Consider the following 19,074-nt stretch of genomic DNA (forward strand, 5'->3'; position numbering starts at 1 on the left):
GCTCTGACTGATCTCCTTGACAGATGAAATAAAGAAAGTGTTTAAGTTACTGGCAATAGATAGAGGCTCTCTAACAATAGAGTTATTTACATAAAGTTCAATTGTATTTTTACTTTTGCTTGAATGACGGCCAAGTAATTTATTTAAGTGTTGCCAAATAATTTTACCATTACCTTTGGCTCTTTCAATTATGTTTATAAAAAATTTTGCTTTGGCCTGTCTCAAACTTCTTGTTACTTTGTTCCTCATTGAAGTAAATCTCTGTCTATCCAGAGTTAGACCTGTTTTCAGGAACTGTTTTAGTAATTGATCTCTTGTTTTCATTAAATTCTTGCACTCTTTGTTTAACCAGGGCAAATTAGATGTTGTCTTTATTTTTTGTCGACCTCTAATGGAGTATGTTGATATAACATCCTTGACAATGTCAGTGAAGTGACTGCTGCAGAATTGTGGATCATCACTACACAATAAAGGCTCCCAGTTAACTGATGCTAATGCTTCTGCTACATTTTGTCGCTGACTTCTTGGTATAAATTCATAAAAGGATCTCCTATTAGATGAACTTTGAAAGTCATTCTTAACCCGTGATTTTATAAGTTTTCTAGAAAATAATATAAAATTGTGGTCTGAAATACCAGTGATAAAATTATAAGATTTAATAATTCGCTCAGGCTTATTACTGAAAACCAGATCTATTTTAGTTTTAGAGTGTTTCGTTATTCTTGTGGGTTGTTCAATATGTTGAGTAAAGTTCAAAGTCTCCATTATGTCCTTGAGTGTTTTTCTGTCCTTTACACAGTCCCAGTTGACATTAAAATCTCCCATTACAATTATTTCATTAGACTTATTATTTATAGTATGATATTTAAGTAATCGCTGTAGTTGTTCATAAAAAATATTCTTTGCAGAAGGAGGGCGATATAAACAGATCAACGTAAATGACATTTCTGGGGAAAGAGTGATTTTAACAGAAATATGTTCTATTTCGACATCTATTGGTGAACTAAGTAAAGAGCAGTCCAAGTGTTTTTTTACATACACAAGTATTCCTCCTCCTCTTGTTCCAATTCTATCCCTTCTGAATACTGTGTACTCTGGAAAGACAACCGCAGACTCAGGAGAAGAACTTGTGAGCCAAGATTCAGAGATACCCAAAATAGAAATATTGGAATTGCTTAGAATATGTTCCAGTTGCTCATGCTTTGGTAACATACTGCGAATGTTAATGTGTCCACATAAAAGCCCCTTTGGTTTATTTTTAGTGTCCCAGATTACTTTAGCCTGATTAAATGTCTTGCAGATCTTTGTTCCTCTGTAAATTTTAATAGCAGGATTTCTTGTCCTTTTGTTGACAATGCTATGAGCATTTAATGAAGAGAAACCCTTTACCGGAGACTGTAATTTGGGTAGAGCAGGTGGGGGCCCAGGCAGCCGAGATGGGGGCCCAGGCAGCCGCGTTGGGGGCCAAGGCAGCCGGGGTGGAGGTCCGAGCAGCTGAGATGGAGGTCCGAGCAGCTGAGATGTAGGCTCAGGCAGCCAAGATTGACACCCAGTCAGCTGAGGTGGAGGCCCAGGCAGCTGAGGTGGAGGCCCAGGCAGCTGCGGTGGAGGCCCAGGCAGCTGCGGTAGAGGCCCAGGCAGCCGAGGTGGAGGCCCAGGCAGCCGAGGTGGAGGCCCAGGCAGCCGAGGTGGAGGCCCAGACAGCTGAGATGGAGGTCCGAGCAGCTGAGATGTAGGCTCAGGCAGCCAAGATTGAAACCCAGTCAGCTGAGGTGGCGACCCAGGCAGCTGAGGTGGAGGCCCAGGCAGCCGAGGTGGAGGTCCGAGCAGCTGAGATGGGGGTCCGAGCAGCTGAGATGTAGGCTCAGGCAGCCAAGGTTGAAACCCAGTCAGCTGAGGTGGAGACCCAGGCAGCTGAGGTGGAAGCCCAGGCAGCTGAGGTGGAAGCCCAGGCAGCTGAGGTGGAGGCCCGAGCAGCTGAGGTGGAGGCCCAGGCAGCTGAGGTGGAGGCCCAGGAAGGTGAGGTGGAAGCCTAGGCAGCTGAGGTGGAGGCCCAGGCAGCCGAGGTGGAGGCCCAGGCAGCCGAGGTGGAGACCCAGGCAGCCGAGGTGGAGACCCAGGCAGCTGAGGTGGAGGCCCGAGCAGCTGAGGTGAAAGCCCAGGCAGCCGAGGTGGAGGCCCGAGCAGCTGAGGTGAAAGCCCAGCTAGCTGAAATGTAGGCCCAGGCAGCTGAGTTGGAGGCCCAGGCAACTGAAATGGAGGCCCTGGCAGCTGAGATGGAGGCCCAGCCAGCTGAGATGGAGGCCCAGGTAGGCCCAGGCTAACTAGGCTAATTAGTTGTAGCCAGTCCAAATCACTGTTGTTTGAATTAGGTCCAGGATTTAGTTCTATATCACCAGCCAAAAGTAGCATCAGAACAAGTTTCAAAATCTCCTGCGACAGTTGTGGTATATTAGATTGTTCATGTTTACCTGGGGGTGGTCTAGCATGACCAAAATCCAAGAATCTTGTGAACAAAAGATGTTGACTCCATTTGGCTGGGTAAGTGGTATAATTATCCAGTTTTCTTGGACATGTCGAACTCCACAGAAGATAAAAATGTATAAAAACAAAAAGACAAGTTGATGTCAAGATCCAGGGGTTTTTAGGTGGGTTTTTTGGCAAACGCACAGGACCTGCCAAGCTGTGTGTCTGCACCCTAGCAGCCATCTTTTGTATCGTCTTTGTAGTTTAACTAATTCCTACTGCCCCGTTTAATAGTCTAGTGTTCTGAAAGGTAGTTGCCATCATAACCTGGTCCTGTAAAGCCTAAACCATGAAGTCATGATGAGAAAATAGTTTGTTTGTTTTTTTAAAAACTTGAACTTTCTGACAAACTCATCTCTAGAATAAGATTTTTTGTAAATTAAAATAAAATCTTCATTCACTTAGAAAAAAAAAATCAATGATAGGAGTAAAATTGAAAGTGAAATTAGACCTGTAATTCAAGTGCAAGGCCTTAACCTGTTTATTAAAATCTGATCTTTCACAACAGGTTTAAGGAAGTGTATGATCACTAGCACTGAGGCAGATAATAGATTGAAAGGTGTTTTGTTGATCCAACTGGCTGAGCATGAAAACAATTTCATGTTTCATGGCTCATCTTTTGAACGAAAGCAATACAGCGTTAATACCTACTGAAAAGTATTGTTTTTATTTATTATTTTTTACTTTTTTTTTTTTACTTTACTAATTTTTTATTTGCAATAAAAGCATTAAAATGCAACTGCACTGATCCTGATTTCCAATGAGATCCTGCTCAGTTTGTTTCTGGTAACCTGCAGCTGATGCTCAGTCACACCTGTATTGAAATATGACCTTGACCAAAATCTTTACCAGCAAACACAATGAAACACTTCAAAATGCAGTGCAGATTGATTTTGTGTATATTCTTGGTGTAGCTACTTAATGTCACCCACAAAGCATCAATGGATTAGGACTTATTCTTTGCAGAGACAAAGAAAGGCAGAGATTTTAAATGAACGAATGAAATGAAACATTGAAAAGGTTGAACATTGTTGACAGATGCACCTTAGAGGACACTCCCACAAGTTCTGCATAAAAAGAGAAATCGGTTTTGAGTTGTTAGATGAACAGGGAAGTTCTTCAGAGTAAGATCTTGGTGTCATTAGCAGAGGTAAGATAGATAACACTGACAGTTTCTGCACTGAAACTGATCGTAGATAGAGGACACATTTGAAATTACTTCTCATAATATCTTTTGGTTAATATAATTTTGTTCCCATCAGGATTTTTCTTCTTTCAAGAGTGAAAATGGGTGATTATGAGGTGATCATTTTCACTGGCAATGTCTCCAATGCCTCCACTTTTAACAAGATCTACATTAAGCTAGTCGGCACAGATGGAGAGAGTGAACGCACACACCTGTGGAGCTGTGTACCATCTTTCTACAGGGGAGCAGTAAGTATGATACTCAGTTACTTTTTTTTATATATATAAACTCAATTCACAATAACAGTCACCTCCAGGTAGTCTCTATTTTAAGGTAAAGAGCATACGACATTAGAGAAAACCACAACAAACAGATAATCTGCTATGAGCAATATAAAGGCAGTAGGAAATCAACTCTCTTATAAAAGTTAGAAGTCTTCCAAAAGAAGCAGGTTCAGGGAGAGTCAGCCATCTGCCGTGACTGCTTAAGTAAGGTCAAAGAAAAGAGAGCATAGGGAGAGTGGATGGAACACAAACTGTGGGAGAGAAGACAAAACCTGAGACATCTGGATCAAGTAAGAGCTTAATAAATAGTGGTTTGATTACAGTCACCTTAAAAGTCTGTCGTACATAAACTCAACTATAGTTAGTCACATTTTGGAGTTTTTAATAAATTTGGCCATGTTATTCGAAACAAGGCTGTACTTTCCACAGTGGGAAGGGTGGTATCCTTCCTATTCAGATAAAAATTGTTCACAGGAAAATGGATGTTTAAATTTGTGCCATGGTTATATGAGATTACATCGTGATTTATAGCATTAAATACTTTGAAACTGAAATGTACATTTTAATTTTGCCTGTGTAGTAACTGCACTGTGATTACTAGGAGGTAAAGACGTGTGATAAAATACAATTGTCAGTTTAATACATGCTGACCTATTGTACATTTTTCAAAGGTATTCAAAAGTATATGCTACTTTTACTTCAGGTGTCACATTTCATCGTGTCCTGCCGAAAATCCCTTGGACATCTAGCACTGATAGAGCTAGAAAAAGAGAATCAGACGCTTGTCCCAAACAAGGCTTGGTATCCTGCTAAGGTGGATGTGACGTCCCCTGAGGGAGGCAAATACAGCTTTCCTGTCTACCACTGGATCACTAACAGCAAGCCACACTACTTCAGAGAGGGAGCAGGTTTGTGTCAATATTAGAAATGAATAAATTAAAAGCAAAAAATGATGTAGCTATTAATTTAGAAGAGATCATAAACATGATAAAAATTAACTGAAAAATGACACATTAAGAAAGTCTTCTTTTTAAAAAAAAAAAAAAAATTTAAGAGAAATTTTATAGACAATAAAGAATTTGCTAATTGGATCTCCTCAGTGAGTGTTTGAGAGAATAGTTCCTGTCCACCACAAGATGGAGGAGCAAATCAGCAGCAAGTGTATCACTCCTCCAGTTTTCCACCTGAAGACAGCGTTTACATTGCAATCTACCTTTGGTAGTTTTTTGGCCAGTATCTGTAACATTCCGGAGATTCCTCATTGTTTTGACACGCCCACACACAACCCTGAGTACACACTAAGTACACTACACTACAAAGTAAAAGTAAGAGTAAAAGTGCTGCAAGCGCAGCAAAATTATAGGAATAATGGAAATAACTTATATTATAATTTATCATCAACTCTGACCACAAACATCTGGAGTTAATTAAAACAAAAGCAAACAATATCATGAAAACCATCAGGAACATCTGCAACTGGTAACCAGAACTAATGAAACAGACCAAGCAGCAGTGTTGGGGAGTAACGGAATACATGTACCGCCGTTACGTATTTAAAATACAAAATATGAGTAACTGTATTCCGTTACAGTTACCGTTTAAAAAGGTGTTATTTAGAATACAGTTACTTTGTTGAAATAAATGGATTACACGGCGGTACTTTCCTGTTTCATATTGTGGCAGGTCAGGACTGTTTGGGTTTTGTTTGACAGCTACGTTCTGTTGTTCCAGGCGGCAGCTTTACGGTTGCCATGGTTACAGGGTGACGCTCTCTCTCTCTGCGTGTTTCCTGGGTGAGAGAGGCCTTTTTGTTGTTGTTGTGCTAAGCTAATAGGCAGAATGCTACAGGTATAGCTCTAAAGAATGTAGCATCATAGGCAGTGTAGTCTGTGCTGCAGGGAGAATGGACTGCCATACACGTTATCTGTCCGTGAGCGAGGGAGGGTACGAGTACGAGCTGTCATCGAGCAAAAACGGGAGCTGGAAGCATGTAAATATAATAATAACCACTGCAGCCAAGAAGAGTGCCTGACGAACCCAGTTGTAAGTAAGCTATTAAGACTTGACTGTACACCGTGTTCGTGTTTTCCTCCAAAAACAATAAGTTCCGTTGGAGCAGCCTTTCAACGCCTCTCTCTGTCTCTCGCTAGCAAAGTTGACCCAGACAACAAAGTAAAGCTAGTTTTCAGCTACGAGCCCGACACAGAACCCACCGTATTAGCCAGAGGTCCCTTTACTACGGTTCGGAGCCGCGGACCTTCAGTAACAGTAATAAATCACAGCAATAGTACATTCATGTAGTTGTAAACAGCATGATAATATATTAAGTAATCCAAAGTATTCAGAATACGTTACTCTCATTGAGTAACATAACGGAATACGTTACAGAATACATTTTGGGGCATGTATTCTGTATTCTGTAATGGAATACATTTTAAAAGTAACCTTCCCAACACTGCCAAGCAGGTAGATCAAATCCAAACCGTTCTGTCTTTAAGAAGAATTTTTACCTTGTGTGTGTTTTTTCTAGCTCTCACAGCAATTGAAGACAAGCACAGACTTCTTAGCCCGTACAGTCGGGAACAGGAGCTTCTGGAAAGACGCAAAGTCTACAGGTAAGAGATGAGAGCATCATGAGAACCAATAGAATGAAGGCCTGAAATCCTTCTCCACCTCTGGCTCGATCAGTTGGATGTAAATACTGTATGTGAAATACCAAGATAATTTAAACACCACATAATATCTGCTAGAATTTTATGTGCATGGTCGAAGCATAGATTTGCATGTACAAACAATTAGTCAGTAACACCTGTTTTCTGTACTATAATCCCTTTCCACTACACTTAAGTTATTTTTGTTTTTGTATATTTTATATGTTTTGTCTTTATCTTCTGTTCCAGCTGGGACAAGCAGGGCATCTCCCACCTGAGGGCAGACAGTGTTTTATCACTCCCCTATGACATCCGCTTCTCTTTGACTAAGACTGTAGAGATGGTCTACATTGGGGCCACAGGGTGAACTCCTCATGTCATGTCATGTCATATATATATATATGTATATATATATATATATATATATATATATATATATATATATATATATACATATATATATATATAAAGATAGATATATAGATGTGTAGGTGTGTGTATACACATGACATGATTTTAATCATCTGAAAAAGCTACTGTGTTTTTTTCTAGACTGGGAAGGCTGGGACTGATGGGAATGCTTCAGTCTAACAAGTTTAATTGTATAGAGGATATTAAACAACTATTAAATGTCCACAAAACTCAGGTTTCAGGTAATGAACAATCATTAGACCATATTATATAATGTATAATAGCACATAAAGTAACATAGAATAAGTCGTATTATTAGGACTCTGGCATTTATGTCCATGACATGATCAATTTTACTTTCCTGTTTTTTGCCTGCGGTCAAATATTATGATATTAACAGTGGCTGAGAAGGATTGTAAAGCATTTTAAACACAGAGAAGTAAAATTATGTTTTATTTCTAGAATACGTCTCTAAATACTGGAAGGAAGATGCATTCTTTGGCTATCAGTTTCTAAATGGTACCAATCCCATTTTGATCCAACGCTGTACACAAAAACCCAATAACTTACCTGTCCCGGATGAAACGGTTTTGCCTGATGGTCAGCATAATTTGGCAGAAGAAATGGAGGTTTATTTAATTTAAATTTCTATTAAATAAAGTTGACTGATATCTGGTTGCTCTTGTTTGTATGTTGGTGAGGTATTTGTATTGGCAAATTTTACTTTGCAGTTGTAATACCCAGACTAAATGCATGGGGTCAAATAATTTGTCATTCCTTCTGAAATTTCAAACAGAAGGGTAACATCTTCCTGTGTGACTACAAGATTTTGGATGAAGTGGAGGCAAACACCATCAATGGGAACAAACAGTTCTTGATGGCACCGCTTGTCCTACTTTGGAAAAACAATGCTGATCAGTTAATGCCAGTTGCTATTCAGGTGAGCTTAGAACTCAGACATTAATAACGTAAATTAACTGGTTCTTATATAGCACTTTTCAAGCCTTCCTGAGCCCTCAAATTGCTTTAGATAATGTGCATCTGTTGTATATGGATTTTGTTTATCTTTTTCCTTCTGCATAGAGATTAGCTCTTGCTAAGCCAAGCCTCACACACCACTACTCTTACCTTTATTCCTCTCTGCCTCAGCCACCTTTCCTCAAACCCCTCACACAAGACCTTTTAACTTGACAAATAATCTCTACTCACCTTTAAATTCTTTCATTCAGTATCCAAATCTTTTCCTAGTCATGTGCTTTCCAGTCACTAACTGCCATTTCTCTGTCTCCCTGGATTATCCAAGATCCTCGGTCTGTTTCTTTCCCATGCCTTTAATCGTTATTTTTACAGTAAATAAAGCTTTTCATTGCAGTTTGTGTTTGAGTTGGTCTGCTCAACATCTATAAAAGTGTTTGATGGTTAGCAGTTCGTAATGATTAAAAAAAAAAGCTAGTACAAGTAAGAAAACACATTTATTCATTCTCCTGCAGCTGAAGCAGAAACCAGCAAAGGACAACCCGATTTTTTATCCTAGTGATTCTGAGTACGACTGGTTGTTGGCCAAGACGTTTGTGAGAAGTGCAAACTTCAACCTTTATGAACTAAATGCTCATCTGCTACGCACTCATCTGCTGGCTGAGGTTTTTGCAGTGTCACTGCTCCGCAACCTTCCCATGGTGCATCCACTGTACAAGGTATAAGTTGATTAATTGTTTCGAAGATGTAACACAATGGTAAATGGTACAGAAAGCAACAAAACTTGTGACTTTGATGTTAGCCATTTACATATATGTTATACAGCAGAATTAAACATTTGAATATAAAACATTGGACAAGAAAGGAAAAAGTAGTCTTCTTACAAATGAACTTCTCTGTTTCCCTCAGCTTCTCATACCTCATACTCGCTACACTTTGAACATCAACTTCTTAGCTCGGATGCTTCTGATATCTAAAGGAGGAACTTTTGCTAAGGTATAAACAAACAAAAAAGACAAACAAATGCTCTTTTTGACCAACATGTATTTTTTTGCCACTAAGATTTGACTGTTTCCTAGTTTACATCTTCTGGTGGAGAGGGTGCCCTAACAATCCTGAGAAGATCACTGACCTCACTGACCTACAGCTCCCTCTGTATCCCAGATGATATTGAGGAACGTGGACTGAAAGATGTGCCAAACTTCTACTACAGAGATGATGGACTCAAGCTTTGGGAAATCATCCACAGGTTATATCACAACTTTGTCTGACACAACATACATATAATTATAGAATAACTTCAATTTATTTCGAAGTTCACCTAGGCCATTCTTCACACCCTGGTAAATGTAGTAATGCACTTTCAGATGCTTGCCGAAACAAAAACAAAATTCTTCCAGATGGCTTCCCAGTTATTATTTTAAATGAAAGAATAAATGAATGAAGCCTTTATTTGTGACATGCAGTTGCCTGCAGTAAAACTGACCCTTCTGACCATACATATATTACACAAACATCACATTGCAGAGACAGGTCAGAATAGATAGCATTTAAAAAGAACAGTGAAAATTCACAACATCAGGGACAGGAGGAGAAAAAAAGGACTCTACTCAGACTCACCTCCACTAGGAGAGCAGTTTAAGGACAGCAAAACAAAAACAACTCAGTGTCTGTGTCCGTTACACGAGTATGTGTGTGAGTGTATCCCGTGTTCACCCCATGCTTTATATTGTACAGTAGACCCTACAATAATAGATACAGAGAAAAGCCCAACAATCATATGACCCCCCCTATGAGCAAGCACTTTGGCGACAGTGGGAAGGAAAAACTCCCTTTTAACAGGAAGAAACCTCCTGCAGAACCAGGCTCAGGGAGGGGCGGCCATCTCCTGCGATCGGTTTGGGTGAGAGAAAGAGAAAAAAAGAAGGAGAAAGAAGATCAAGTCTCCAGTGGACCCAGGTGGCCTTGAAGGTCAGACAGAAAGTTCAGACAACAATCTTGTTATTAGTAGTGGTGCAACAGATCAAAAATCTCACGGTTCAGATCGGATTACGGTTTCAAGTCACGGATCGGATCAATTTTCAGATCGGCAAAAAAAGAAAAAAAAGAAAAAAAATTTAACATTTTCTTATTAACTTATTTAAATATTTTTTGCCTATTAAAAACATTCAACACAAGACTCATTCCACGCAATTATATAAAAACAAATTAAGGTGCAATACAGGGCAGTACAGGGCTTTGTATCTACCACTCCGCTGTGATATAATCAGTGGTCACAGTCACGTAGCTTTCCCTTGACCTGGAGGTCCACCCATTTGTAGTTGGGCAACAGAAGATGCCTGTGACAGTTCAGCCATAACTTTAAACTTTTCCTGCTCATACATGCCTGGGTACAATCTTGTCACTGAAGTGGACGCGCAACAGGATATCATAGCGTGGCTCAAGCACATTCATCATAGTTTAAACCCCTTGTTTAGCACAAGGGAATACGGCCTCCCGTCTGCAGCTAAACACTCCAGTAGCTTTTGTAATAGCTTTAGCCTGGTCAGATTGGGCAGCAAAGGGCTGCTTAAATGCCGCAAACTCCTCTGCTCCTCCACTTGGACCACTAACACTGGCCATAATTATCGCTTGACAGACTGACGACGTGAACCATACACTTTTTTTCCTTCTTTTTTGAATCTTCGGATCATGTGCGTACAGAACTGTGGATTGGGATCAGTTCGGATTACGGATCAACCTTTATCCGTTGCACCATTAGTTATTAGTGAAGAATTTTGCTGTTCCAGTCAACTTCAACCTTGGCAGGTCTCTATCTGTTGCCAGTGGGATAGCTGCATGAGTGAAGATGGTGGTTGTTTGTGTTTAGTGCGAACAACTGCATCCAGTTTTTAGAGCTGGTCTAATGTCGGTCACTGGTAACTAAATCTCTCAATTCCTATTGCAGAGCCATGAGCTTCTCCAAGATCTTGCCCATATGTGTTCAATAAACACAGTCTGAGTACTCACAGCTCTACTCATCGTCTATCGTGTCGGCCAGCCTGGTGGGATTTTGAACAGCTGTAGCTGCTTCTTGTTCTTCGATAAGCCAGGTCCGAGCCAGATCCAATCACCCAGAACTCTGTTATCGAGGTTCCAAATTGGTAGATCTCATTCAGTGTCCTCCATCGATAATGTCGCTAAATACACAACACAACCGGCCATAGAGTATCACACAGCAAACGTCTCTGCAGGCCAATTGGGCTCTCCTGAGCCCAGGCTTTTTGTCAAAAAAGAGGATGTCAGTTCCGTTACAGGACCAGTTGATCAAATCCATAATTCTTTAGGTTTTAACCCTCTCGAGGCAGGCGTTGCCGATTTGCAAACGTTAAAAACTAACAACCTGATTACCCCACATACATATTTTATATTTATTTCATCTGTTATGCATTATAGCTTTTTAAATAATGTGTTTTAGAAACCATCAATGGAAGTAGGAACATGTTTGAATGTGAATGTCTCCATTTGACCAAAGGTTGGTGAAGTCAACACTTGCCTTCTACTACAAGACTGATGCTGAGGTCCAAGAAGACACAGAACTGCAGAACTGGATTAAAGAAATTTTTCAGTATGGATTTCTTTCACAGGAAACCACAGGTGATTCATTGTTTATTATATTATATTATATTCAGTGTTGGGGAGTAACGGAATACATGTACCGCCGTTACGTATTTAAAATACAAAATATGAGTAACTGTATTCCGTTACAGTTACCGTTTAAAAAGGTGGTATTTAGAATACAGTTACTTTGTTGAAATACTTGGATTACACGGCGGTACTTCGCTGTTTCATATTGTGGCGGGTCAGGACTGTTTGGGTTTTGTTTGACAGCTACGTTCTGTTGTTCCAGGTGTCAGCGTTACGGTTGCCATGGTTACAGGGTGACACTCTCTCTCTTTCTGTGTTTCCTGGGTGAGAGAGCGCCTTTGTTGTTGTGCTAAGCTAATAAGCAAAATGCTACAGGTATAACTCTAAAGAATGTAGCATCATAGGCAGTGTAGTCCGTGCTGCAGGGAGAATGGACTGCTATACACGTTATGTGTCTGTGAGCGAGGGAGGGAGAAAAAGGAAAAGTACGAGCTGTCATCGAGCAAAAACGGGAGCTGGAAGCATGTAAATATAATAATAACCACTGCAGCCAAGAAGAGTGCCTGATGAGCCCAGTTGTAAGTAAGCTATTAAGACTCGACTGTACACCGTGTTCGTGTTTTCCTCCAAAAACAATAAGTTCGTTGGAGCAGCCTTTCAACGCCTCTCTCTCTCTCTCGCTAGCAAAGTTGACCCAGACAACAAAGTAAAGCTAGTTTTCGGCTACGAGCCCGACACGAACCCGACGTATTAGCCAGAGGTCCCTTTACTACGGTTTGGAGCCGCGGACCTTCAGTAACAGTAATAAATCACAGCGATAGTACCTTCATGTAGCTGTAAACAGCATGATAATATATTAAGTAATCCAAAGTATTCAGAATACGTTACTCTCATTGAGTAACGTAACGGAATACGTTACAGAATACATTTTGGGGCATGTATTCTGTATTCTGTAATGGAATACATTTTAAACGTAACCTTCCCAACACTGATTATATTTAATTTCTGTGTTGACATAATTCATAATTTATTCTGTCTATTCTGTCAGGAATTCCTCAGGAATTTAGCACTATGGATGAGATGGTCAAGTTTGTCACCATGGTGATCTTCACTTGCTCTGCCCAGCACTCAGCTGTCAACTCTGGACAGGTGAAGCATTTTAATATATCCTGATTATCAGTGATGATGTTCACATCAGATTTTCTCAGTTCTCTCTGCAGGGATCACTTTTGCATAGATAAATCCACTAAAATTTTGAGGTTTATGAAGGAGTTGAAGCAACTCCATCAGCAGTGAATACAATACATTACTTAATGCTTATTGTATTCTATGATCATAATTTAACTTTACCTCATGAACATGGAAGCAGAAATTACGTACAACTATTTCCAATCGGAATCCCATTTATTGTGCACTCATTCATGTACTACAGTGATGACCATTGTTGTAGGCCACAGCCCTCATTTTAAGTCATAAGGTGATTCAAGTAGTTCATAATTTATCTTCCAATGTATTAAGAAATCTAAAAGTTGATAGAAAGTCATGCAAAGGATTTTAAATGTTTTTCAGTTTAATTCAATGGTAATTATAAAGGGCAGAATCATAACTCACACCTCAAGGTGCTTTATATTGTATGTTAAAGACCAGTGTTGGGGTCCTTACTCAAAAGAAGTAATGTATTATACAATACTTGTTGCTGCTCACTGCAGCGTTGCATTTTTGTAATGCAAGTAACTATAACATTGAAACTGTAATCTAATTACAGTTTCTCAACTGAGACTGGGTGTACCAGTCCTAACCCAGCAGTCCTAAGTACAGGTGTTTAAGACTGCCTGTACTGATAAACTTACACTTCATCTGCCTAATGGACAGAATTTTTTTTTAATAAAAAAGGTACGCTATACCTTCTAAGGATACTGCCTAAGAGAGGCGTGTATAATGTAAAGAGTCTTAACATAAAACGCTATGAAACTCCATTATTAACAAATTTGAGTTACGTAAATATGATTCAAATCCGTATTTTTAATACCTAGAGCATGCTCTAATCACCATAATGAAATATTAGCCAGGCTGACAAAAAGTCAGAGCTCTTTTGAGCCAACCATCCCTTTAACGTTAACTAGTAATGACTTCATGAACTTCTTCACAAATAAAAATTACCAATAATCATCCCACAGATGTAATATTATCTACAGCTACTCTTAGTACCATTGATGTTAAGTTAGACTCTTTTTCTCCAATTGATCTTTCTGAGTTAACTTCAATAATTACTTCCTCCAAACCATCAATGTGTCTTTTAGACCCCATTCCTACAAAACTGCTCAAAGAAGTCCTGCCATCAATTAATTCTTCGATGTACCTATGTATGTAGCTATGTACCACAGGCCTTCAAGGTGGCTGTAGTTAAACCTTTACTCAAAAAGCCATCTCTAGACCCAGCAGTCGTAGCTAATTATAGGCCAATCTCCAACCTTCCTTTCATATCAAAAATCCTTGAAAGAGTAGTTGTCAAACAGCTAACAGATCATCTGCAGAGGAATGGCTTATTTGAAGAGTTTCAGTCAGGTTTCAGAGCTCATCACAGCACAGAAACAGCTTTAGTGAAGGTTACAAATTATCTTCTTATGGCCTCTGACAGTGGACTCATCTCTGTGCTTGTCCTTCTTGACCTTAGTGCAGCATTCGATACTGTTGACCATAATATCCTATTAGAGCGATTAGAACATGCTGTAGGTATTACAGGTACTGTGCTGCAGTGGTTTGTATCATATCTATCTAATAGACTCCAACTTGTACATGTAAATGGAGAGTCCTCTTCACACACTAAGGTCAATTATGGAGTTCAACAGGGTTCAGTGCTAGGACCAATTCTGTTTACATTATACATGCTTCCCTTAGGCAGCATCATTAGAAGACATAGCATAAATTTTCACTGCTATGCAGATGACACCCAGCTCTATCTATCTATGAACCCAGATCACACACACCAATTAGTTAAACTGCAGGAATGTCTTAAAGACATAAAGACCTGGATGGCCGCTAACTTTCTGCTTCTTAATTCAGATAAAACTGAGGTTATTGTACTCGGCCCTGAAAATCTTAGAAATATGGTATCTAACCAGATTCTTACTCTGGATGGCATTACCTCGGCCTCCAGTAACGCTGTGAGGAACCTTGGAGTCATTTTTGACCAGGACATGTCCTTCAACGCACATATTAAACAAATATGTAAGACTGTTTTCTTCCATTTGCACAAGGTCTCTAAAGTTAGAAATATCCTGTCTCAGAGTGACGCTGAAAAAATAGTTAATGTATTTATTACTTCCAGGCTGGACTACTGTAATTCATTATTATCAGGATGTCCAAAAAACTCCCTGAAAAGCCTTCAGTTAATCCAAAATGCTGCAGCAAGAGTACTGACAGGGACTAGAAAGAGAGAGCATATTTCTCCTGTTTTGGCTTCCCTTCATTGGCTGCCTGTTAAATCCAGAATTGAATTCAAAATCCTGCTCCTCACATACAAGGTCTTAAATAATCAGGCCCTATCTTATCTTAATGACCTTGTAGTACCATATCACCCTATTACAGCACTTCGCTCTCGCACTGCAGGCCTACTTGTTGTTCCTAGAGTATTTAAAAGTAGAATGGGAGGGAGAGCCTTCAGTTTTCAGGCCCCTCTTCTGTGGAACCAGCTTCCAGTTTGGATTCGGGAGACAGACACTATCTACACTTTTAAGATTAGGCTTAAAACTTTCCTTTTTGCTAAAGCATATAGTTAGGGCTGGACCAGGTGACCCTGAATCCTCCCTTAGTTATGCTGCAATAGACGTAGGCTGCCGGGGGATTCCCATGATGCATTGAGTTTTTCCTTTCCAGTCACCTTTCTCACTCACTATGTGTTAATAGACTTCTCTGCATTGAATCATATTTGTTATTAATCTCTGTCTCGCTTCCACAGCATGTCTTTATCCTGTCTTCCTTCTCTCACCCCAACCGGTTGCAGCAGATAGCCACCCCTCCCTGAGCCTGGTTCTGCCGGAGGTTTCTTCCTGTTAAAAGGGAGTTTTTCCTTCCCATTTGGCAACCAAAGTGCTTGCTCATAGGGGGTCATATGATTGTTGGGTTTTTCTCTGTATCTATGAAGCGCCTTGAGGCAACTTTTGTTGTGATTTGGCGCTATATAAATAAAATTGAATTGAATTGAATTGAATTGAATTACAGGCAGCAGCATCAAACACTAAATTAAAGCCTGGTAGAAAAAGCAAAGAAAAGAGTCTGTCTTTAAGTTGTTTTTTTAAAAACTTAGAATTCACTGCAGTCCATGGGCTTATGGTGTTATAGACTCTTGATATTTGAGCCAATCAACAAAGAATTATTTATTTACTAAGATTTCATTAAGTTCAAGATCAGGACTCTTTTCACAGTGAGTAATTCAAATCACCCAGCCACCAACATGTTACTCACTAACCTTGTGCCTTGGATATAAAAATATGTTCTCTTGGCTAAAATGTGATCAGTTTTCAGTACAGTGGTCCCTCACTGTAGTGCGGTTCACCTTTTGCGGCCTCGTTGTATTGCAGATTTTTTATTTATTTATTTTTGGTGCAATATTACATGCTTTTTTTAAGTGCAATATTAAGTGCATTGTGGTCTGGGTCCTAACTGTCTGTAGACTATTGTCAGTAAATCTCGTGCTGTGTCTCTTGTCCAGTACAGAATGCATTCAGCTTGTCAAATATAATCACTAGCACTGTGACTCTGAAGTGCTGTACTGTTTGTTTGTAAGTTTTCTCCCCAAAAATGTCGACGAGACATTTTGCACCATCAAAGGCACCTGTGGTAGCACCCAAAAGGCAGAGAAAGATGCTAATCATTGCACAAAAAGTTGGACTTCCGGACTTGCTAAAGGAAGGTAGAAGTTAACGTATTTTTCAGACCATTATGCTGGGCATACACTGTGCAATTTTTGGCTCATTTTGATTTTTCAGTCGTGCGACCGTTTTGGTGATTGGAAACCTGAGTTTCGCTAAGTTTCGCCTTCATTGTGTGTCATGCATCGTGTAGTATATGTGGGGTAACGAGATTAACACCTCACGACCAGCTCCCAATTATCAATCGCTTCGTCGTAAAAAAATCAAACCAGTTTGAAATCCTGTCAGCCGTCGTGAGGGTGTCACCACAGCCTCTCATACTGCGGACGCGCAAACACAGAAATGAAAGTGAAAAAACAAAGTAGCACAGCAGTGCAGCGTGTGATCTGGACACAAGCGATGGAGGCACAACTTGTAGAACTTTGGCAAGCGCATCCGAGCCTTTTAGATTTGGCCTCACAAAATTATCACGACCACAACAACCGTGAAAATAGTTGGATTTACATTGCTGCTCAATCACAGCTGCCTGATCAATGTTTTTCATTAGCAATTTAGCAAAGTTGATGGTGGTGGTGTGTGTCTGTGAAAGACAGAGAGGGAGAGCGAGGGACAGATTATCTGTTATAACCTTCATTTTATCGACGCACAGTGTGAGCACTCAGGTCACATCAGGGCATCGGGCCGTATAGTGTGAGACCCTGCATCATGACCTACGAACTTCTAACCCCTGTGAGTCAATTGTGCAGTTTGAGCAGAAGTTGAATAACGCGACTGAAAAAACTGCACAGCGTGTGATGTTACACTTGATGGATAAATCTGGATGTGAAACACCTTAGAAATCATGTGGAATATTTGGTACATTTGGATCCAAAGGTTAATGCTATCAGACCTAAAAACTATCCCTCAAAGCCTATAAATAATATATCAATTACTTCACCAATGCAGTACGATTTTGGTGGCTGGATGCCCAACAGTCCTACTACCATGGAACTTCCCCCACCAAAAGAAAAGGGGACAACAACTGAGAAAACAATACTGGACACATTCCCCAGTGTTAACACAACAGTGCATGCCATGTCCACAGTATGGCTACTCAGCAAGCAGTCCTCTGATAGTGTAAGTACTCACCAAAGACGTTATGTTTTATGTTGCTTTTTGTTTATTTTAATGTAAAATACATGAAAATTTTGCTAGAGTTACATATTTGATCAACGTGATAGTGGAACCAAAACTAAATGTACCATTGATCTCATATTGATCTCATCAGATTTTTCTTGGCAACTACCCAGAGAAGCATTTTACTGAGAGGTTTCCTCTCCTGAAGATAAAAGAATTTCAAGAAGAGCTCAAAAAGCTGAGTGCAGACATCAAAGCTAGAAACTCAAGCTTGGACTTGCCGTACACATACATGGATCCAGAGGTGGTTGAAAACAGTGTATCTATTTGAATGAATATTGAAAGGCATCTTCTCCTTCAGCTTCATATTAATTTAACAGGGTAGGGGGAAGAGTGTGTGTCCAGATTTAAACTTTTTCCACTGATTTAACTTTTGTGTACATCATAATCTTAAAACTTCTTAATAGTGTATCAGTGATTATAACAAACAGGGAAACTGTAAGAATGAATGTAAAGGTGTTGCAGTCAGGTTTTTATGAAGAGGGGGGTTTGTGTAGTCATGGCCTTTTTTGTCTCAGGATATGAATTATTTGATTTATATTTGTTCTTATTTCAGTGTGTATTGCATGTCTGTTGTGTAACAGTTACTGATCACTGAGTTTCTCTTTTCTCAAATTCTGATAAAAAAAAAACTAAACAAACAAAGCTTAATCCATATAAAATATTTACATTCCGTACAGATTCCATACAGATTAATAGAGTTTATGCATCTTAGGAATTGTGTGACAAGTGATGACAAAATACTGTGTAACTGCCGTGTTGTGATCACATGTTTAAACATTAAAGTCAAAGCTTGAAGCACCATGTTATCAATCTGTGTGACTTCAGTAATGACCGGATCCATTATGTTTTGTTACACAGCTGATTATTGAGGATGCATCAAATAAATGCTTATAGCTTAATTTTCAACTGAGCTGACAGGCGATATATAAAACATGGATGTGCACATTGTCACCCAATCAACGTTGAACTCTTTTAATGGCAGATCTATGACCATCACCATGTTGGTTTCATGGAGCTTGAGGTAAGCATACTTGGAAAAGATGGTGGAGTACTTAGTTATAAGCTAATGCTAGCTTATAATGTTAACATTCACATGTTAACATTAAGTATCCAATTTGCATTTTGGAATGCCTGGAGAAATGCACACTTCAAAGAATACTTCTTTGAAGTATAAGATCTTTTGTTAAAAGGGTTGGCGTAATAAGCAAATGCTTCAGCCAATACCTTTTGATTAGCCTTGTCTCATGCTTTCTTGCTTTGTGGTAAATCTTTGTTCTGTCTTCACTGAGATATTTGAATGCTAATCAATAAACATATCAGAATATCAAGAATATCAGAATAGCTTGATTACTGTTAGGTTCATT

The 19,074-nt window shown here is 39.5% G+C and overlaps 1 protein-coding gene across 1 annotated transcript; it reads left to right on the plus strand.

Annotated features, from left to right (window-relative positions):
* Positions 1–3,313: 3,313 nt before the first annotated feature.
* LOC146491381 (polyunsaturated fatty acid lipoxygenase ALOX15B-like) lies at positions 3,314–18,779 on the plus strand. Its single transcript, XM_085152884.1, has 14 exons — positions 3,314–3,960; positions 4,700–4,904; positions 6,527–6,611; positions 6,897–7,010; positions 7,200–7,300; positions 7,521–7,687; positions 7,855–7,998; positions 8,549–8,752; positions 8,943–9,029; positions 9,113–9,282; positions 11,548–11,669; positions 12,709–12,809; positions 17,477–17,647; positions 17,799–18,779. Exons 1-14 carry the CDS (start codon positions 3,814–3,816, stop codon positions 17,976–17,978), a joined length of 1,998 nt encoding a protein of 665 aa, XP_085009010.1. The 5' UTR covers positions 3,314–3,813; the 3' UTR covers positions 17,979–18,779.
* Positions 18,780–19,074: the final 295 nt, after the last annotated feature.

The sequence above is a fragment of the Neolamprologus multifasciatus genome, chromosome 23, assembly GCF_963576455.1.
Source record: "Neolamprologus multifasciatus chromosome 23, fNeoMul1.2, whole genome shotgun sequence".
Lineage (NCBI taxonomy): Eukaryota > Metazoa > Chordata > Actinopteri > Cichliformes > Cichlidae > Neolamprologus > Neolamprologus multifasciatus.